Genomic DNA, 22,808 nt, shown 5'->3' on the forward strand with positions numbered 1-22,808 from the left:
ACTAAGGATGTTCTCTGCCTAAGATGGGCCTTAGTTACAGAAGGCCATCTCACAACTCTAGAGCAGGCTCTTTGGGTTGTCGGTTTGGTCAGTCCAAAGTTAGGATTGTTTTCAAGGTGAATCCCATGGTCAGTGTCCACACGCAGCCCTTAGGACCCACAACCCTGCAGACCAAAGGCTTCTGGTGCCTTTCTGTGGCATATGCTTCCCTACGCTCCCTGCACTGTGTCCCTGAAATCCACCTTTCACCTCCACACTAATCCTTTGCTTGCAAATAGTCCCACTTCTACCTCGGAGTGAGGAGGGACTTGCTCTGTGCACAGGTGACCCCAAGGAGTAGTCACAAGAGCAGATCTGTTTGCAGAACCTGCAGTGAGCTCTTTCTGCGTTCCTACTGGGGTTGACAAAGCATTTAAAGTAATCACTGGACACTCTAGAGACCATCTCATAGAAACAGAGCCCCAGATGTCTTTGCTGTGTCCTGCACTTAGTCTAAAGGCAAAGCCAGAGCTGGGTAGGAGCTCCTCCCCAGGAAGGCCTGCAGTTTCACACATACCATCCAGCCACCCACAGTTTGGTCCATAGAGCATGAGTGTGAGAGGAAAATCAAAACCATTAAACTCCAGTAGAGCGGGTGTCCAGAAGAGAAGGGTCCTGTCACCCTGCGTTCTGCACGTGGCGGGTTGGGAGTTGCCACAGCTTGTTGTCCAGCTTTTGAGGAAGAAGCTGGTCTCTCCTTCAGGGGTTCTTGTCATCGAGTTTGATGGTGACAGTCTTCACTTCTGTGTACTCAGCCAGAGCATATTCACCTCTGTGATGACAGAAAAGGGGGCAGGTCACACTGTCAGTTCATGGCTCTGGGGAAATCTTCCAGTGCCTACATAGTCTGCTGGACAGTTTGACAGCTGGAGCTTGTGTGACAGGACACAATGTGGTACCTGGGCATAGTAAGACAAGTAGGTGCTACGATGAGCTCAGTAAGTGTCAGGGTCTGGAAATGTGAGCTTAAATGCTAAGTTCGTGTGTGTGATGCTTTTGAAGCAATGAAAAGAACTAAGAGTTTTCTGGGCCCAGGGGGCCCTGCAGAGACTGATGCACCAACCAAGGACCAGGCATGGAGAGGACCTAGACCCCCTGCTCAGATGTAGTCGATAGGCAGCTCAGTCTCTATGTGGGTCTCCTAATATGGGGAGCAGGAGCTATCTCTGTTGCCCACGCGTTGATCACTTCCCCCTGGTGGGGTGGCCTTGCCAGGCCACAGAGGAAGAGGATGCAGAAGGTCGTGATGAGACGTGGTAGGCTGAGATATGATGGTAGGGGAGGAGGGCTCCCCTTTCTGAGGACTAGAGGAGGAGGAACTGGAGGAAGGAGGGAGGGTAGGTTCGGGGAGAGACAAAGGAGGGGGCTATAATCAGGATATAAAGCGAATAAATTAAAAAATAAATTATCAAAAAAACAAAAAAAAAAACAAAAAAACCCAAACAAACAAAAAAGAAATAAGGGTTTGCTTTCAGACGAGAAGTGAAAACAACAAAACCAATACAATGTCAGTTCTCTCGGTCCGGGAGGGGCCTGGGCAGTGAACAAGGAGATCTAGGGTATAAGAACTGCACTGACCATGTTAAGTTTTAAGTGGTAATTTGTTTCTACAGGAACAGACAGGAAAAGTGATGTCTGCACTTGAGGAGGTAGCCAAGGGACCACAGGGACATCTGGCTCTGAAGGGAACTGCAGTAAGAGGAGCTGGGTCAGACTACACTGGGAAAGGGAGCAGCCACTGGCACAGGCTAGACACAGGGAGGCGATGGCCCTCAGGCTAGCATCTTTGGCATATTTCCTTCCCTTATATCTCATAGGGGCTTTGCTAGGCATCTTAGACCATCCTTGGAGGGGATCCCCTTCACAGAACCCAGAGGCAGCTTGGATGCTATTTCTCCCCTAGCACACTCTTTGTTGTTGTTGTTTTGGTTTTGGTTTTTTTGAGACAGGGTTTCTCTGTGTAGCCTTGGCTGTCCTGGACTCGCTTTGTCGACCAGGCTGGCCTCGAACTCACAGCGATCTGCCTGCCTCTACGTCCCAAGCCCTGGGATTAAAGGTGTGCGCCACCACAGCTCGGCTCCTAGCGCACTCTTACTGGTTGCAGAAATAGAACAGTAAATTCTGGTTCCAGAAAAAGTAAGGGTAGAGATAGCCTGTTCAACCTCTGTACTAAAGATCTGAGCCACAGGCCCATCTCATCTCTTGAGACCTAAAATCCTGTAGCAGCAGCAGCAGCAGTGGCCGCAGCCTTACTTCTGAATGTTTTAGAAATACAGATTCTGGGGGCTCACCTAGACCTACTGTAGTAGGCAAAATAGTAAAATGTCTCCACACCTTACTCCCCTGTCCTGTTGCACAAATTAATTAGGTTATAAGGCAAGGGAGAACTGATGCCGGAGATGGAATTCCTGTGGCTAAGCAGTTGACTTCAAAGGAGAGACTTTTCTGGGTAGTTTGGGTGACCCAACAGTCCTTAAAAGTTGAAGAAGAGAGTTGACCAAGAACGAGACAAGAAACAGAAAGGTGCCACCAGGCTGGCTGGGAAGATAGAAGAGGCCATCAGCCAAGTAGGAGGTAGGCCCTCTGGGGGCTCAGCAAGGCAAGGCAACTCAGTCCTCACAGCCTCCAAAGAGGATGTGGGCTAGCCAACACCTCAATCTACACTCAGAAAGAGCTGTGCATATCCTACAAATCGTAGGGGTCACATGCTGTGCCATCTAAAGCACCGATTTTGCAGTACCAGAAAAACCAATATATTTATGGCATCAGCGGTCTCCTCGGCAGAGCCAAGACACTTGCGTCCCGCAGGTTCCCTGGGTAATTCTGATGCTTAAGTATAAGAGCAACTGGGGCTCAGAATCACGTAAATGAGTCAAGTTCATTGACATTGACTGTTCCGGCTGTGCCATGGGAATGCCAGCATGCCCACTCAGTTATATCAACCAGAGAGAACCTGCATAAGCCACCCACTCTGTGCTGAATAAGTAATGTCACCATTAGGAAGCTGCACTGTTTTCATCAATGTACTGGGCCAAGGAGGAACACAAACAACAGAATGGGAAAATTCCACAAAGAACAAACTCTTTTTTTTTTTGGCAGAAAAAGAAGTACGAACTCCAACAGGTGTGCAAGGGGCGCTCAGTGTCCCGCACTTGAAAACGTGAGGACCCACGCAGAGACAAAACCACTTTCATGTGGCCCAGCACTGAATTCTAGGAATTCACGCTGAAAACAGTCACCCTAAGTGCATAAATATTTATATGCAAAGAAGTATATAAACAGGGTTTGTAATAATAAAGGCCCGTAGAAGTAACACTAACGCCCATTCTAGGAGGCTTTCACAAAAAAGACTGGGAGATATCCAAAACCTATCTCAGAGGGTAAAATGTAGCTTGCTTTCACGTTAGCAGACAGAAGAGAATGAGTGGATTTTTGAATATCCATAGAAAATGCACCATAAACTTTCAAGATGTGAAAACAGCGCTGCTTTGCCAAAATTCTAAGTGTTAGTGATTTATTGATCTAATAAAGAAAAGAGGTGGAATCTTCCCGAATTAGCTCATGTCAAACAGCTCAGAAGTGTCAGCATTCTTGCGAGAAACTGGGTGTAGATTCCTCATTTATTTTTCCTTCCATTTCCTCATCTGTTGTTCTAGTTCAAGCTCCTGCTGGCCTCATCCAACCCCCCCACTCAGTCTTTTCTACCTCAGGAACCGAAGCCATTTGGGAGTTCAGCCTTCCTCCCAACAAACCTCCCTACAATGACAATGGGGTCAAGGATTGATGGCAGCTCACTGACAAATGCCCAGAGCTTGACACCAAGCTTGGAGCAGTAAAGATGCTCAAAGAATATTTGCCAGAAGAAGGCTGCCCAGAGACCAAAGAGCATATCCTTTGTGAAAATGTCTGACTACAATGATGCTCACACGTCCTCATACCCACAGCGTCCTCTGTGGCTATGCCCTTGGATAAACTGTTGTCAGTGACCCAGCTGGGAGACACAAGGCCCAGGTGGGAGGCCCAGGTCAAGTTTGAGGAACAGTACAACACAGGCCAGAACAAGTGCATTCCCAGAAGCCTTGGCTTTAGGGTTATTTTTGTTACCACCATTCATTTTTTTTTTTTTAATTAAAAAAATTTTTTTTTAATTTAGAAAGACAAAAACAAATATTTGCGACGTGGGCCAATGATTGGATGAGTAAATTGAGCGAGCAGTGGGTCCCCTAACAAATGAGACTGATGGTCGGGGAGGAAGGTCTGACTTTGCTGTATCTCTGTTGTAGGAGGTTTTGGTTGCTGGCTTGGATGCTGCTCATCTTACACTGCAAATCAAAGAACCAGGAAGTAATGCACTAAGAAGAACAGGCTTTTCAGGCTCCATCCAAGACCAACTCAGAAATGCATCCCAGAGGGGCTGGCAGCGGGTGTGCAGCCAGTAACCGGCCCAGCCCCAGTGACCAATTTGGGGGAAAACCACGGAATCCACCGTACAGTGCTCCAGCATAGAAAAGGGGAACTTGTTGCAACACGGAGACATTAATTTGAAACAATTGAAAACAGATATTATTCTTCAAGGCAGTTTCCAGGCTCCTTATGAATGATTTGAAAATAATTTGTCAACAGAAAGCTCTGGGAAAATAGATGGCAGAGATCTAAAAAGCAGATGTTCAAGCAAGCCCCCAGAGGAGCTGTCAACGTGAAGCATGACTGAGGTCTGCGAGCTCACCAAGCCAGTCTGTGGCAGGCACCGGGACCACAACAAGAGGGGAGCCAGCCCAGGTAAGAAAACCACACAGTGAATTCTCCGTGATGCTCAGAAAACCCTGGCAGCAAGTGTTCCCAGTATTTCCCAGTCACCCTGTGTCCTTCCAAATGACCTTCACTTGCTGGACTGGAGTGCTCCCTGCCTTCTGGCCTCTGGAAGGAAGACTGTGAAGGGGATGGGTTTCTCAGCCCCCCACCCCCCACCCTGCCTGGCTGAAGACAGAAGACCAAAGGAGACAAATGAGCACATGAGCTCTGGTGGCCTCATTTGAAGAGGCTTACCGAGCTGACTCCTAGGGCAGGGGTTATCTCAGTGGTGGAGAACTTTCCTGGCGTGCGGGATGACCTAAGTTCAATTTCCAGTACTGCAAAGCAAAACAAAATATCCCCAAACAAAACACAAGAACCCAAAAAGGCCCAAGTGGTCTCTGTCTAGCAAGCCCAGGGCTACCCAAGGCCAAGTTGCCTCTTTGGTTGTGAGCCTAGTCTTTAATGGCTGAGCCATCTCTCCAGCCCTGCTGCTAACTCTTAGGACCCATTAACCTCCTGGGTCTGTGTCTTCTTTTGAGAGCTATTCCCTCTCATGGACTGTCTCCATGAGACCGTGAAGAGGGGAGAGGCTCTCAGAACCTTCTAGAGTCTGTGCTGAGCAAACGTTGGCTCTCGCCAGTGTTGTTATTATTGGAGGAGCCTGATGGGAACTCAGGTGACTCTAGCCCTGCCATCCCAACCTCAGCTGGCAAGCTCCTCTAAGAGGCTACAAAACGGCAAATACAACAGGCTGCCAAGAGAACCCTGCCCCTGGCTCCTGCCATGAGTCTTTGTTGCTAAGAATCAGTAAGTTATCGCAGAAGAGCCAGTCATGGGAACAAGGGAGGGGGCAACAGGACCAAAAATTACTATGTTTTATGCTCATTTGTGCAGATGTCCCCTGGGCATCTGTCATGCGTTGAGGATGATCTGAACAGAACTAGGGTAGAGTAAGGGGCACCAATTCCATGTAGGTCAGTCAAAAAACAGTGGAAACCAGCCCTCTCCACCATAACATACTTAATAATCTGCAAGGAGAGCTGCCCCATGGCCACACTAAGGCCAGGGCTGAGAAGAAGTGCCTGGAATCTGACTAGAGGTCCAAATATGTAGAAGGCAATGCATTTGTATATAAATGACACAAACTGTTTAAACAAAAGGGAGAACAGGACCCCTCAGAAACAGCCGTGGGGTGTTGTCATAGATGGCTCCCCAGAAATACGGAGCCTACCATGATGTTCGTCCACACTGCCTAATACAACCCAGGACAACAATAAGGGGGTATGAAGAGGGTGTCCAGCTGGGGACCCCAGCATCTTCTACCTAGCTTTGACTCCGGCCAAGGGTAAGATGGCTCATCCTCGAATCTCTGGGGGCCAGGCAGGAATGACAAGAGGCACTTGTTCAGTCCCAGAATGTACTGCTGGGGTCACAAAGGTACAACACAGTCCCACAAAAAGTATCCCAAAAGGAAGCAGAGTCATCCACGGTATGTCCCCAAAGCTTGTACCAGCTTCTCAAAGCAAAGCTGGGCAGATTCAGAGCCTGACTTGAGCCAGTCTGCTCTCACTACCCAGAGTGGGGACAGATGTGTGTCATAACACCCTCATTTGTCACACCTCATCCTGCTAGCCTAGGGCCAAGAACTGTAGAATGTCCCTGGGGTGATGTCACTGGGCAGGACAAGAAGTTGAGGCTCCAGGTTAGTTCTAGGGCTTAGGGGAGGACAAGGATGGGAGGGAGGGAGGGGAGATGGGAGGGAGCCCGGGCAGCCTCCATTGCGGGACCACCAGTCTTCGTGGCAGAGGAGATGGTAAGGGCTTAGCCATACTTACAATTCTCGGCCATTCCCAGACATTTTGAAGCCACCAAATGGAGCCTGTGCGTAAAACGCATTGTAGCAGTTGATCCTGGAGAAAGAGAAAGATGCCCAGGTTACCTGGAGAACTTAAGAGCGTCTGCATCTTAAGACACTGGAGGCACAGGGCTGCCCAGCGCATGGCCCTTGGGCAGAGTGTTAATAACACAGCATGCCCCTTATGCTTTTTACTCCTGCTTCCTGCTTTTTCCTGCCAGAAACTACAGCTGGAATATTCTGAGGAAAAGAGCTAGAGGGTGAGTTACCTGTGAAATGGTACAGGCCTGATCTCAGAGCTCTGCTCCCTAGACTATGTGACTGTAAGCTTGTTCTACCTCTTTGAGGCTCATTTTCATTCAGCTGGAAGATGGGCACGAGTGTCAGTCTTCAGAACTGTCAGTGAACAGGGATAAGTGCCCATGTGTGGACTGTAGAATCCACCAGAGACAACATCAGAGAGGTGAGTGTGACCGTGTGTCAAAGGTCCAGGCTTTGGAACCTCCTTGGCTATGTAAAGTGACCCTTGATAACCATAGGTTCTATACCTTCAGATTCAACCAACTGTTGAATCAGACCCAAAGTTTTGGTGCAGAATTATTTCTCTCCCTTTCGGTACTCCTTAAACAATATTGCACAACAAATATCACCAGAGCATTGTTTTAGGTGTTGCAGAACACGCAGATGAGTTTGTAGTATGCCAGAGGGAATGGGGTGTGTCTTGGTGGTAAAAATGCTTTTTCTAGTATGTTCCAGGTCCTGGACCAGAGTGTTAGCATGGCACAGATAGATAGATAACAGACAGACAGACAGATGGCAGATGGATGGATGGACAGACAGATGGACGGGCAGACAGATAGACAGACAGACAAGCCAGCGAGCCAGTAAGCAAGCTGGAAGATGTGCCTAAGCTACCTCTACATACATACAAAGGACTTGAGTAGCCACAGAGTTTGGTCTCTCAGCAAGGAATGAATCCTCCACAGTCAAACACTGAGTGAGAGTCAAGCTGTGTGATGCTGGACAACCCATCCCATCTCTTTTTGTGCCTCAGTTTCTCCATGTGAAAAATGAAGAACTTAAGGCCATACAATACCCATTTCAGAGGGTGATCAATAGCGCACTTAGGAAGTGGGAGGACATCACATGATCTCTGGTAATGGATGAAAAGTGAAAATAGTAAGCCAGCTGCTCAGACAACACAAATGCTCCAGTGCTCACCAGACTGTTCCCGACTCCAGCGCAGAAGCCAGCTTCAGGGCTTTGTCGAGGTTTTTGGTGAACACTGCCGCTGTGAGTCCATAGTCGGTACTGTTCGCTCTTTTGATCACTTCTTCAAGATTTTTGAACTTCAGTATTGGCTGCACTGGTCCGAAAATCTGTGGTTAATTACAAGGAGGCATGTGAGGATGGGACCATGTGCCCTGAGCAGGCACTCTGGCTTTTCCACAGGACAAGAACCCTGCCCCCGAGACAAAGAACTCCAGAGAACTCTATAGCTGTGTGATAGCTAAAATTTGAATAAAGGCATTCAGATGGATCAAAAATGAAAGATAATAGAAGACTATACACTGCATTTATGATCCCTCCATGCTAGTGCTGTTTCTGAGAACCATCACTCAGCCTTAGAGCTTCAGGAAAACCCATGTACAGCAGGGTTCACAGAAGGGAAACACTGGAGAGGTTTCTGGAAGGTTCTCTAGAAGGGTGTTCCCTGGGGATGCATGCTTCTTCCCTGATGTCTTTTTCTGTTGCTTAATGAAAATAATAATTAAAAAAATGTTTCTATAGAGCATCCCAGGGGGAAGGAAAGCCACAGTAGTCACACAGCAAAGAAATGGAAGAGGGAAAGTACAAGGTTGCCCATTTAGTGGCGATTCTGAAGGGATCTTGGGATTGACTCAACAGTAGGTGGAATTACGTGTCAGGACAGCGTACAATCTCTGCAAATGGTTCCTCAGCCTCCTCAGGACATCTCATCAAAAAGTGTACAAACAGCAACAACAATTTAAAAAAGAAGTACAGGGAGGAATGGAAGGATACAAGGGATGGGATAACAATTGAGATATAATATGAATAAATTAATAAAATATATTAAAAAAAAGAAGTACATAAAGATCTGGGCTCTGCACCACCACAGAGAGGTGAGAAACTTTTCAGTATCTCAAGGAGGAAATATCAGATGCCCTCATGGGGAGGCCCACGCCCAGCCCTCACATGTTCCAGAACACGGCTCCTGAAAAATCTTGTCCCTGGGCCTGAGACTCCTTCTAACTAATCCTGTGGGGGAATGGCAGCCATGTGCCTAACATGGTGATTGAGGGGCAAGAGAAGATTTATGTTCCTATGGGGGCGGGGTCTGCATCATCCCCATCACTCTCAGGAACAACTGTGGCAGAAAAGTCAGTGTGGATTTAGGGCTGCAATGCATTCTTTGAAGGATACTTACATTTTTTTCAAAGATTTATTATTCATTATTATGTATACAGTGCTCTGCCTGCATGTACACCTGCATGCCAGAAGAGGGAACCAGATCTCATTATAGATGGTTGTGAGCCACCATGTGATTGCTAGGAATTGAACTGAGGACCTCTGGGAGAGCAGTCAGTGCTGTTGACCTCCGAGCCGCCTCTCCAGCCCAGATACTTATTATTTAAGGACAGACCGAAGAGTTTGAAGTGGCCACGGTTCCTGAATCCACAGTTCAGTGCCTGGTGACGCTCGCAAACAAGGCTGAGAGATGCCGGACGTAAGCCGTGCATGTAACTGAAGACGTGTAACTGTGATGGTGTGGGAAGGAGATAGGGACTGCCACCTGGAGACCGTGAGCAAGGACGGAAACCCGGGCTGGAGCAGCCGCAGCTGTTGTGGGCCTTGGGACTTACCAGAGGCACCTGAGTCCTGAGGGACAACGCAACCACCCAGAAATGGAACTGTTTTGCCCTGTAAAGGCCTCACCTCAGTTTGGGCTGTAGCCACACCTACCTCCTCTTTGGCGATCCTCATGTTGTCCGTGACGTCTGAGAAGACAGTGGGCTTGATGAACAGTCCTCTGTCCTCCATGGCTGACCCTCCACATTCCAGCTTGGCCCCTTCCTTCTTCCCACTCTCGATCAACTCCAGGATCTTGTCGAACTGCTTTTGATCGATCTGCAAAATGCAGAAGGGAGTTATGCCTGCTTCCTCCAGGAGGGGACTGTCCTCTTGTATTTTCAGTGGCCCTCAGCACCATCAATGGTTGTCCCAGGCTTGAGGCCTTGTTCCTACATCTGGTTCCTTCCTCGTGCTGTGAAGTAAGCCTCAGGGTAAAGGAGGTTCTGAAATGGTGGCATTCTCTCAGGCCTTGGCGTTCTGCTAGCTTTACCAGGCTCAACAAGTAAAGACCCAGGAAGCCCAGCTAAATGTAACTATCGAAAATACAACACGTGGTAGCTTTTAGTCTAAGTATATGCCAAACTGTACTTGAGATAGACTTGATATCTTCAGTTTGTCTAAAATTCAAGCCTAATGGTGTCATATTTACCGGACAAGTCTGTATCCTGCTCGCTGCACACCATAGATGAGGGGGTGCTTATGGGAATCATCCTATCATAGTATAGGGAAGGGAGCAAGGGCCGAGCCCTTGTCTCAGCACCCCTGGGAACAACAGAGTGAGCCTCCCGATAGGGTATGGGTACCGCTTCTTGCCTGGAGGGAAATGAACTGCTACTTCCTCCTTGGCTAGAAAGTGCCTTATGCCATAGATTAACACTCAGCTGGGGGACACCAGCTGGGGGACACGGTACTCAGCCAGCTGCTGAAAGGCTATCTTTTCTGGGGATGGCTCAGCAGGGAAGATAAGATGCTTTTTCTGTCCCCCTTCCTAGCCTTCTTCCTCAAATCCATATGCTCTTATTAACAGACAGCTCCTTCCCTCCTAGTCTGAGAGAGACACAGTTTAAAGCAAAAAACACCGTTACTGAGGCATTTAGCTAGGAGACTTGGTTTCATTCCAGAAACATTAGGTAAGGGGAAAAAAAAATCAGAGCTGGGGACATAGCTCAGTCAGTAGAACTTGAGGACCCTACTTTGGATCTCTGATATCCATGGAAAAAAACCGAGCATGGTGACCCACCCTATATAATCCCAGGACTGGGAAGGCAGAGACAAGATGCCCCCTGGGGCTCACTGCTCAGCTAGTCTCACCCAGTCAGTGCATTCCAGGTTCAGTGACAGACCCTGCTTCAAAAGATAGAGTGGACGTCAATAGAGGATGAACCTGTCCTTGACCCCTGGCCTCCACACAAACATATAACACACACATACACATATGTACACATGGCTGCGCATGCATACGAACACATATACGATCATATACCACACACAGACACATACAGAAAAAGGATGAAAAGAAAGTAAACCTATTTCAGGTACAGAAAGTTCTTTGAGGTCTTTTTTTTTTTTTTAAGGAATAGAAACAAATAAAATGGTGGCGCCAACATGATCTCCTTTGCATAGAGATGGAGGAAGAAATCCAAGTGCACATTCATACTTGCTTGCCTTCCTATAAGGAAATCCTGGAGGGATTTGCCAGGAATAAAGACCATAGGAGCCCCACTGTGGGGACAGGTGAGAACGGGTGGGGATGGGGTGGTAATGGTGGAACCTCGTCACTGTAGTCCTTTGTACATGGTTAGGGTTTGGAGCCCTGTGCTCACACACCCACAAAAAAGTAACGAAAGGACGTGAAACATTCCTGTTCCAAGCCCTGGTGGTCTTTCTCTGGGTGAACCACATCTTGGCTTACAAGTTCCAGACGGGGCTGATGAGATGCTCAGCAAATAACGGTGTTGGCTGTCAAGCCTGGCAACTTGACCTCAGTCCTGGGCCTGGCAAGGATCCACATAATATAAGCAGACAGCTGTCTGTGGCTCCACGTAAGTGCTGTGGCATGTGCATCCCACGCATATACACAAACGTAGACACGTACAAATTAAATAAATGAGTGTCACTTCAAACATTTTTTTTTTTAATGTGAGAAAAGAAGCCCTTGTGTTACAAAGGCCTTCTATCCTCCTACGGGGGCCGGCATTGCTCACTAGAGGAACTTAATCAGGCCTCAGGTCTTAGCTGGCCGGAGCTCTGTTCTACAGGCAGCATGGATCCCTGTCAGAACCCCTACACACTCAAACTCAGCTCTCTCCCTGACGAGACCTCGTAAACAGGTTGTTTAAATCTAATAACCATCCGTGAAATGTCAGCTGGTGCCTTCAGTACAGGAAGAGATCTGGCAGGAAGTAAGATGACAGGGCAGGGCACATCACCAGAAGTGGGAAAAGATGGCCCCCCCAGGACCTCTCCAGAGGATGCCTCTGGATCCAGAGCAGGCCAGGTGGCTTCCTTGCTCGGCTGCCAAGTTAACCCAAAAGAGAGCTGGGATGTTCCAGCACGTGGCCTCCAGCCCTGGGCCCTGATGTAGGTCAGCTAGCTCTTCCACAGGCCTGAGAAAGACAGAAGTGTGTAGGCAGCTGGGCAGCCTTGCAGGGTAAAACCGTACAGGTCTTGGAAAGGGAAAGAATATAGACAGGATCCTAAATAGTCTCCAGGTTTGACAGCATGAGGTCCAAAGGGACTCTGCACAGCTGAGTAATGGACGGACACCTGCTCCCTGGAAATGCCACTCTGGAGACTTGGGAAGAAAAGGAGGTAGATGACAGGAGGAAAAGCCACCCTTTGTACTTTTCCCACCTATTCCACATTAACATGTGTATTCCATACTGATTGGTGGCTATGTGTGCACTGAGGCCACGGGCTACCTTGTGACAGGACAGCAGAGTTTGTGGTTTGAGGCTGAGCATGAGGAGTGGACATAGCTTCCCCACCAGGGACACGTGACACCAGAGCCATAGAGCAAATGGACTGGAGTCAGGATTGGTGTCGCCTGAGGCAAAATAAATAAATAAACAAACAAATAAATAAATAAATATAAAAATAAAAAATCTCCCTCCACTTTTTCCCCCAGCCAGTATCCACACAGAATAACTAGGCAAACCTGAGGAAGATGTCCTGAAATCACGTGGGGGGCGGGCATGTGTGCCTGGGTCAGAGAGTTGTCAGTCAGAGCATCTCCCTTAAAACAAATCTCTTCCCTTTGTACTTCCTGGTGGTGTTTCACCCTCTATTACCCCCTTTTCTTAGATGGGGAAAGTCAGAGCTGGAAGGAACAAAGCCACAGAGCCTAGTTTCCTGTGTAAACATTTGGTGCCAATTCAGTGAGTTTCTGGGATAGACCACAGTGGGCAAATGATGGATATGACTGGAAACATAAGGGTGGAACAGAATTCTGGCAACTGTGCTATGTTGCAATAGTACAAGGGATGGCCCAGCTGCCCACTTAAATATCCATCCTTTGGCTCCATTTACCGTTAGCAAGAAAGCCACACAGGATGTGCCCTTTACAAACGGTATTAAGCTTTATGGCTACAGTCATTCGCGGCTTCCCAAACCAGGCCTGCAGAAACCTGCTCCCACTGCCCAGGATCCAGGCCCAATCCCTAGAGTCTCCAGTCCTCTGCCTCCTGGAGGCTATCTCATGCAGTAATGCATGTAGCCTCGAGGGCCCCTGAGTCTAGCTTGCCCTGGCCATGCCCCTCTTGTGCAGGGTGCAGGGAACTCTCTCTCTACCCCCAGGCTTTGAAGGTCATCATATGAAGAAGGCTGCAGGGTACAGAAGATAGCCTTATGCCTGAGATCGGCTGGTTCCTCCCTGTTCCCTGCAGGTCTGTTTCCTGACAGAAACCACTGCATCAACTTCTAAACCAAAGCCTTGAGTGACCAGCAGGAGGAGACCTCCATCTGTGGCCATACTTCTGCCTTGGCCCAGTGCCCAGAGGAGCACCATACATGGAGACACGTCATGTCTGTTGGTGGGTTACCTGGGGCCCCTGCTCCGTTTTGGCATCGAAGGGGTCTCCAACCGGCCTCTTCTTGGCGTACTCCACACTCCTCCTCACAAACTCCCCGTAGACCTGCTCCTCCACAAACACTCTGGAGGCTGCCGTGCAGCACTGGCCTTGGTTGAAGAACACTCCCTGGTGAGCACACTCTACGGCCAAGTCCACTGGGGGTCAGGGAGGCAAGAGGAAGCCATTAAGTTGTTATAGCAGGCCTGACAGCTGCAGCTCTTAATTGCCCCCACAAGAAAACAGGGCCCAGATGACTGCATTTCAGAAACTCATTTTTCTTTTACGGCAGCGCTTGGTGGGGAAAAGGATTTTAGACGCACCAAGTCTGAGCTAAGTCCTAGACTCAGGACTTCTCAGTGCCTTTAATATGCTAATGAGTGCAGAGTCGGAACACTTTCCAGTTCAATTGCCCATCGAACCCCCACCCCAGCTTTCCTATCCCTGGAGGTACTGTACCCCAGCAGGATTGTAACAGGACAGTCCCGAAAGGCTCTTGGATGTTTTTACACCCCACCCCTGCCCTGGTGCCAGCGGCCAGGCTAGCTCTGCCCCTCCTCAAGACACTAATTCATTTTCTGGTCCCTTCTGGGATGCAGGAAAGATGACTGAAGTGATAGAAGGGTGCGTGTTTGCCACCCTGAGCACTATGTCAGGATTTAATTCTGTGGAGTGGCACTCCCTGGAGGAGGGGGCAGGAGGAAAAGGGGACAGGCTCTGTTTTCACCCCTGGAAAGCCAGCCCCTATATACACTTTGCTTCACTAACTGGACACCACTACAGTGGCCCAGGAACACAAAACAGTCCTGGTTCTATGGGATGGGGGGTTTGGGACCCTACATGTGAATCACGGTAAGGCGACATAGGAAACTGTTCCAAGTGACTCCAGTAGCATCACTACATTACTCAGGCAAGAGATGGCAGGTCCCTTTCCACAACCTCTCTGGATTTCTTCCTCACTCTCTGCCTCTCCCATTGAAAATCGGCTTTAGGGAAAGGAATGGCTACCAGTCCTTCACATCTTAATGAGAAATTGTGCCAGTGTCATTATTTCTCAGGGCTATTTGCAATTCCAGTCTTATCTGAGCATGGAATGGAAGGCTTTGTTCTCTGTGGCGTGGATTTCTGGCACCAGTGGACAGTGGGGGAGGTTGTCCTTTAAGGCATAGGCGCTCTAAGGTCTTTTGAGGTGTCACACCTTTTGATAGGTGACCCGGGGATCAGGTGAGTAAATGCCCAGTGTGGTCCCTTCTGCTCTCTCCTGGACATAATAGCCAACAATAACACACATTTTAATATTGTGTCACACAGCTCTGGCAAGACACTAGTTGCTCCCGGCTGCTGTGCAGGTGGCTTTTCCAGGAAAGGAATCACACAGGGATGACATCCAGAGCATGTTTTTGTTTTGTGCTTTGAAGGGTCAGCAAGGCTATCCTCTGGTGTGTCATCGTGCCCAAGATAAGGAAGAAAGAAACACTTCAACTCTTTCAAGAGGCCTAAGAACACAGCAGCGATAGTGGCTTGAAGATAGAAAAAAAAAAAAAAAAAAGGATGCCCAGAGTGGGGAGCCTGTTCCCTCCTTCCCCAGCCCAGAAGGGCCCCTATAGGAGAAACTGGGCACAGTTTACAGGGTCCTCCCAGCCTCCTCCTTAGGGGCAAGAAGGTAAACTTAGTCTTCAGGTGCAGACCCTGTAGCACCCACAAGCCACGCCCACCACAACACTGGCGTTCTGCCCTCTGTAGGTCTGTGGAAAGCATCTCGTTGTGTGTGCATGCCCCTCTTTCAGTGGGTCCTGAATGCACGTTAGAAAGTGAGGAGAGACCAGACCGATAGCCCCAGTGACTCACGGTCAGCGTCTGCACACACGATGCACGGGTTCTTTCCTCCCAGCTCTAGCGTGACGCGCTTTAGGTTGCTCCGGGACGCAGCCTCTTTAACCAGCTTTCCTACCTTCAGGGTAAGAATCAGACTTCGTTAACTCTTAGATGTGGTGAACTCGGTCCCAGGAGATGCAGGCATGACTGGGGGGCACACTGGTCACCTGCTTCAGTGAATCACCCTAGGCCTGTTGTATCACGCAGCCTTGGCTCACCAGGCAGGCCACTGCAGCAGGGCACCCTGCTGAAGTGACTTTCCTCTCCTGCTATTAACGACTGAGACTCTGCCGGCCCAATATGGAGGTGGTGCTGTTTTGGGGGGACTGTCAAGCTAGGGACACACCAAAGATGGCTCAAAGATGACATGTGGCCAGTTCTCTAGAACCCTTTGAAGACTGAGCCCACCTTAGAAAGAAGAGTGAAAATTTGTAGCTGAGGTATGAGACCTCATAAGACCTCCCTCCCACACACCTTGACAGGGTACACAGCTGGATGCACACTGGCCTACTGTGCCTTCTGACCCATCCTGACTGCAAGTTTTAGCCAAACATCAAGAACCTCAGAGCCGGGAAAGACCAGAGAGACCAGGGCAGACCCCAGAGACTTAGAGCTGGATAGAGCTCAAGTCATTGCCAGGACTTGTTTAATGGCATGCAGGGGAATGGTGGCTGTAGGCCAGGGTCTAATTCTGACTAAAGTCTCTGAAGATGCTCATCCTGGCAACCGAAGGGAAGGTCAGAAGTGAGGCAGGTAGCAGGCTTCTGGCTGGACTAGATATCTCAGAGATGCCCATTCCCCTCATCATTCTGCTTGTCTTCTTTTTTGTTGTTGTTGTTGATTTGTAGGTGCTCTTCACATATGAAGGATATATAAACATTTGGTGAGCTACATGCAGTACAACTGGTTTTCTCCCGGCTTGTTTATCACCTCTTACAGATGTTTTACATTTTTATTTTATCTTATCTCTTAGTTATTTTTTTCTAAGGCTTCCAAATTCTATTAAGTATTTATTTAGTTTGGGATCTGAAGCAGTGTCATTTTACTAATAGTTAGAGTATAGTTAGATTTAGAAAAAAGAGACAAGTCATATTTGAGCCTCTCAAGAAAAGGTCCGTGGGTCTCAAATGATGGAGTGATTGTTGCCAGCAGCTCATAAAGGGGGCTTACCTCTGTGGACCCGGTGAAGGCTATCTTGTTGATCTGCGGGTGGGAGGAGATTGCTGCTCCCACTGTGGGCCCAAAGCCAGGCACGATGTTCACTACACCTGGAGGGAACCCGACCTGGGAGGCACAGAACTGGTATCAAAGGACCAGATAGACAGCACCAGCTGCAAGCCTATCTTCAAGGGTGGCAAGAGTTGTTGCCATGTAATGTCCCCAAGCGGAGCAGCATCCTTTAAAGGGCAGCTGGGTCACACACTAGCCAGGATGCACCCACATCAGCTGCAGGACCCCACCCAACCCCCAAGCTGTGCTGGCCTTTTAATCCTCTGTTGCCAGCTGGGGGTGAAGGCTCTTGGGTGAACTGATCAGATCACCCTCTGGAAGAGCCAGTCATCCCAGGACAAAGGTTCAGAGACGCCACTAGGTGGCAGTGGCCCTCTTGTATAAGAGTGCCAGGCCGGGGGTGTGTATGTGTGTGTGTGTGTGTGTGTGTGTGTGTGTGTGTGTGTGTTGGGGAGAATGTGTGTGCATGTATATGGGTGTATGTGCTTGTATGTCTGCATGTGTATACATGTGAACATGAATGTACATATGTGAGAGTATAGCTGTGTATATGTGGGGAAAGGAGTAAGAAAGAATGGACATGTGAAAGCACTTTTATTTGTAAGAGTGTGTTTGCATGAGTGTGTGAGCATAAGTGCACTTGTATGTGCATTGAGAGTTCATATGTGAGCCTGTGTGTGCATCTGTATGTAAACATATGAATATGAGAGCACGTGTGTGTGTGTGTGTGTGTGTGTGTGTGTGTGTGTGTGTGTGTGCGCGCACGCGCGTGTGTTTTGAGGGAAGGAGAGGTACCTTGGCCACCACCTCCCCAGGCACCTATGCACTTGCCATGCAAATGTTAGAGCTTACTCTTTCCCATGTTTATCAGGCAAAACCAAGAAATCCTTCCCCTTTCTGGCCCCACTGGGTTTGGCCAAGATTGGCACTGGCTGAGGCAAAAGACTGGTGACTCCTCCCATCCTCCTGCAAGGCCCACCTGGAGACCTCCCCATTAGTACGCCCATCGCCAACCCAGCGAGGGAGAAGGTAGACATTGCCAGCGTGGCTTGGTCTTCTCTGTGACTCTGTGTTTAAAAATGTCACCTTTGCAATGTTTGACTATTTATTTTCTTAGACATCATTCTGTCACAGCTGTGATTTTAGAATCCTAGCGTCTCTTTTACATGACACGCATGTGTGGCCAGGGAGGGGAAGGCAAGACCTGGCTGGTTACAGTGATCCCAGCCTCCCTCAAGCAGTCCAGCCTGCTCCTCCCAGCTGGGAGTGAAATGGTCACCTTGCTTCCAGCTCATCTTTCTTCCTGTTCTTTCAATCCTCGCTACATACATGCTGATGATGGAATGGCTGAGGTATGTTGCCAGGTGTGTCTGGCAGGTGTCCCTTTAGGCCACATCTTCCCTGAGTTGTGGCTCCCTTGGGGTGGGGAAGACAGTGTGGAGGCTCCTGGGGATTGACGCACAGCTGCAACTGAGTACCTAACTAGCTGGCAAGGCCACCCTTCCCAGAGGAAGAAGGACCATTTCACTTCCCATGGCCACTGAGCCCAGGACCCGTGGAGTTTGGGGATCCCTTTTTTGGCCCCCTCCTACAATGCTCTAGATGAAACACTGAGTGCTAAGCACCAGTTTGTGCCTTAATGAGAGAGGCAGGTTCTTATTAGGACCAGGTGGGGGAGGAATAGCAGCTCCAGACTGGCTACCATGTGTACAGTCACTCTCTGCGTGACGAGCTGAGGGCCACTGTCACAGCACTTGATGGCGCCTAGCTCTGGAGCATGTGGCTCTATCCAGAATACACAATATCTTCTTTTTAGACTTCTTACCTCTTTGATGAGAGAGCCAAGGTACAGTGCCGTGAGGGGCGTCTGTTCAGCTGGCTTCAGGACCACGGTGTTCCCACAGCACAGGGCAGGAGCCAGTTTCCAGGCCAGCATGAGCAGGGGGAAGTTCCACTGTGCCAGAGGACAAGAAGGGGGCTCTGAGGTTCAGGTCTACTGTGCCCCCATCCCAGAGTCCAGCCACCTCTGTGTAGGTCAGGTCCACTGTGCCCCCATCCCAGAGCCCAGCCACCTCTGTGCAGGTCAGGTCCACTGTGCCCCCATCCCAGAGCCCAGCTGCCTCTGTGCAGGATACTTCCTTTGTATGGTCTGGTTTGGGCTTTGAAGGATAATATTGGAGTCTGCAAGACTGCAGGAGCTCGGTGCTTGCTCAGGGGGGAGGGGAGCACCCTAGAAGATGCTGATGCACAGTGGGTCTATCCTGTGTGTCTTCCTATTCCCTTCACAATGCTTGCCAACAGGGTGACCTCTTTCCGTGTCTCTTCAGTCCTCATTCACTCAGCTGCCGTGGAAGTGGCTCAGGGCTTCCCAAACTGGGAGGCAGTATTGAGTTCCCCAACATGCACAGATCTCAACCCCTTGGTGTCCCAGGCTGCAGGAGTGGGCCCTGCTATTTGCCAGGTATGCTCATCTCAGCCTTAACTTCTACTAGTCAGCCTTCCTCTGCTTCCTCCCATGCCTTTGCCAGGCAGGTCCCCACTGTTTGGCAAAGCCCTCTTGTATGTTGGCCAAACTTTCCTATTCCCCAGTTAAGAGACTCCATGTCCCGTGCCCCCAGCTTGTACTCAGCCAGCGATGGGTCCAGTGGGCAGAAACAGAGTCTGTGAGGGAAAGCTTCCATACTCACTGGTGTAATGGCCCCACACACGCCAATGGGCTCATGCCTGGTAAAGCACATAACATTGTCATCTGGAAGAGAGGTGACACAGGGGAAGAACACAGTCATGGTTAAGAATTTCACATTGACCCAGGCTTGTCGTTTACACCATTAATCCCAGCACCTTGGGAGGCAGAAGCAGGTGGATCTCTGGGAGTTCAAGGCCAGCCTGATCTACAGAGTGAGTTCCAAGACAACTGGAGCCCCTAGAAAGACCCTGTCTCAAAACAATGACAACAAAAACAACAACAGCACAAAGAAACAAAACCAAAAAAAAAAAAAAAAAAAAAATTTACATGGCAAAACTAAAAGAAAGAAATGGAAAAGTCTGCAAAGGTACCAGGTCCCTTCTCAAAGAAGCGATGTGAGCTCAACTTCAAGACACAAGTTGAATTCCCTAGAAGAACTAACATGATGCCACATGGGGAGGGGGCTTGTGGAGGGGAGAATGCACTGCAGGGCAAAGGGCATGGAGGGAGGAGAAGACAGACAGCCCCCCCCCCCATAGACCCAAGCGAGGCTCCAGTCAATGCAGGCTCACCGGTGGGGATGGTCCTGCCCTGGATTTTGTCTGCCCACCCAGCGAAATATCTGAAGGTCTTGATACAGCCCTCCAGGTCGATGAAGAAGGCTTGAAGGAATGGCTTGCCGGTGTCCATGGTCTCCAGGGTCTGCAAGGGCGAGATGGACACCTTTTGTAGATGTGGCTTTCTTTCCTTATCCAGTTACTTGGTAAGTAGAGGGGTGCGGGAGAAAGCGCAAGCCTGGGGCATAGCTCTGCCCTTACACAGCACTTCAGGAAGCCGGTCTCTACAGTGAAATGGACCTGCCACACTACTGCCAAGGACCGTCCACCCCACCCCCACCCCACCCCCACTTGATTGCCAGGGGCTGCTGATGCATGGCCACCATCTCCATGGATGTGCATTTAAAGGTGTGCTGGGCGCCATCCACCCTGGCATTTACTCTTCCACCCAGAGCACGGCGGTCTTCGTGATTCCATCCAGACCCAAGAATTCATGCACCCTCCAGCCCCCCACCCCCACTCCCACCCAGGGAGCTTCCAGAAGGTTGGCTCTAACAAGAAAGTGGCTCCTTTTCATTTTAACAAAACAGAAAGGGCAGACGTTGGTTTTCCCTTCTCAGCTGAACTGGTCAGTGCGGCAGTGGAAAGAATGATGGCACGCAGGAGGGTCAGGCCACCAGCACAAAGATGCAATGCTTTCCAAGAAGGCTGCCGCCGCCGGCCAGCCGGATGCAGAAACGGAGTAGGGAGGGCAAGCGAGCTGGACTAGGCAGTCACCCAGGCTGGGGTGCTGCTGCTGCTGCTCAATGTTGGTATTCTTTTCTATTTCTAGCCTGGGTGAAAGAAACTTCTTTTGTCCCTCACACAAGGAGCCCCTGGGGGAGAACTTGGCTGAGACCTCCCCTTATCTGGCTTCACAGAAAAGTATCCACCCCTACACGTTGCCTGAGGCTGGATTCCTGAGGAAGCTTCCATGGGGCTAGATGAAGCCAGAGAGAGAGGAAGTGCTGCCTCCTCATCCCTACCCAAAGCACTTGCCTAAGTCTTATTGTGTGCTAGATGTCTCTGGCCCAGGGATTCCCTGAGGCCGAAAAACCAGCCACCACTGACTTGCAGCTACCTCAGTTATCACCGTCCCTCGGACATTGGAAAGACTTGAAATGTTCAGGGATCTTCTGTCTGACCTTTGCTTCAGAGACAATTGAAAGAAAAGCCACTTTCTGAGTGTGTGGTATGCACGTGTGTACATGTTCATGTGTGTTGTGGACACATGTACATGTGGGTGTGTATGCATGTAGAAACTTCTCTCAGTCGTTCCACACCTTACGCTGGGGGCCTGGAGTTCACTGATTTAGCTAGAATGGCTAATCGGTCCACTGAGCTCTAGGACCCTCCTCTCCCGCCATCCCTCTGTGATGCTGAGGCCCCTAATGCAGGTCCTCATGCGGGTGCAGCTAATACTCTGTCGACTAAGCCATCTCCCGAGCCATAGGAACAGTCGCTTCTGATTGACACTGCCTGAGCACCCCCAAATATCTTTCACCTCAGTTTCCTCTGCTGTAAAATGAAGATATTAACAGTTTTGCCCTCTTGGGGCTGGTGTGAGAGGTAGGGAAACTGGGAGACATAACCCTCAAATCAGTGGCGCACTGCAGTGGCACACAATTGTCCAGATGTGAAGTGGTGGACAGTCCAGCTTTCTCTTATGCACTGGGCAGGTTCTTGGTGATCCTCACTGTGTCCCTGAGGAGGAAGGACTCAGACTTGCTGAAGATGACAGCACTTGGCTAGGTCTGAGTGCCTGAGTCCTACCCTCAGCATCAACAACTTGGAGGCTAACGTGACACACGCCTCCTGTACCCTGGGCCCCTGCGGATTGGCATCCAAGTCAGCACTTTCGTTTTCTGAGGAGAAGCCTGGCACTGGCAAGGATGCCCCAGCTCTGGGCAGCTCCCAAATTCGTGGGCACATCTGTACACGAAGCTAAGGGCTGGTCTGTTCTTGGCTTTGTTGTGATAAGGCAAGGGAGAAGATTCTGATGGAGCACTGTGGGCAAATTTGGGACATGGCACTCCTCTGCCTCTCATTCTGGATTTCTACCCTGGCTTGGTGGACTTGGACAGGGACCTTACTTTTTCTGGGCCTCAATGTCCTGACTTTGAAATGAGATAACTACAGGTGCAGAGTCTACAAATCAGGTCCGTGGAGGGCATCCAATAAGCCTTGCCTACAGATGTTTAAATTGTTAGTTTAGGCAAGCAAGGTTGCTTAGTAGCACAATAACTCGAATTTTCTGCGCTGGCTGTAAAGAATCTGTACAAACAAAATCCAGTTCACAGTAAATTTAAGCAGAAAGTTCTTCAGAAGGGAAGGGTGGCTAAGGAGATAGCTCAGTGGGTAAGTGCTAGCTGTGCAAGGGTGAGGGGCTGAGCTCAATCCCCAGAACGCACGTTTGAGAAAAGCCAGGTTTGATGGCACAGCCTTATAACTCCTGCATTAAAAAAGGGGGGGGGGGGCAGAAACAGATCCCTGGGGCTGACTGGTCAATAACCCTTGTCTAATTAGTGAGCTCCAAGCCAATCAGAAATTCTGTTTCAGGAAAGCACACACCAAAGTGGGTGGCTCCTGTGGAACAACACACGATGGTGACTTCTGGCCTCCTCACACACATCAAACGTGTGCATGCACATCTACACTCACGTGCTGTGATGGCTACTGGTTTGTCAGCCTGACACGAGCTAGATTGGGAAGAAAGAACCTCAATTGAGAAAGTGCCCTCACCAGATTGGTCTGTACACAAGCCTGTGGGGGCATTTAAAAATAATGAATGA

At 49.5% G+C, this 22,808-nt stretch overlaps 1 protein-coding gene across 1 annotated transcript in view; it reads right to left on the reverse strand.

Moving 5' to 3' along the window:
• Positions 1-359: 359 nt before the first annotated feature.
• Positions 360-22,808, reverse strand: part of Aldh1a3 (aldehyde dehydrogenase 1 family member A3) — a 33,746-nt gene continuing 11,297 nt past the window's right edge. The window contains exons 4-13 of the mRNA XM_051148696.1: positions 19,993-20,122; positions 19,422-19,483; positions 18,560-18,688; positions 16,675-16,788; positions 15,478-15,580; positions 13,603-13,787; positions 9,674-9,838; positions 7,910-8,067; positions 6,669-6,743; positions 360-811 (exon numbers count right to left, since the gene is read on the reverse strand). Of these exons, the coding sequence (XP_051004653.1) occupies positions 739-811; positions 6,669-6,743; positions 7,910-8,067; positions 9,674-9,838; positions 13,603-13,787; positions 15,478-15,580; positions 16,675-16,788; positions 18,560-18,688; positions 19,422-19,483; positions 19,993-20,122 (1,194 nt within the window). The 3' untranslated portion in view covers positions 360-738. The remainder of the gene's footprint in view (positions 812-6,668; positions 6,744-7,909; positions 8,068-9,673; positions 9,839-13,602; positions 13,788-15,477; positions 15,581-16,674; positions 16,789-18,559; positions 18,689-19,421; positions 19,484-19,992; positions 20,123-22,808) is intronic.

Source organism: Acomys russatus, chromosome 7 (assembly GCF_903995435.1).
Source record: "Acomys russatus chromosome 7, mAcoRus1.1, whole genome shotgun sequence".
NCBI classification, from domain to species: domain Eukaryota; kingdom Metazoa; phylum Chordata; class Mammalia; order Rodentia; family Muridae; genus Acomys; species Acomys russatus.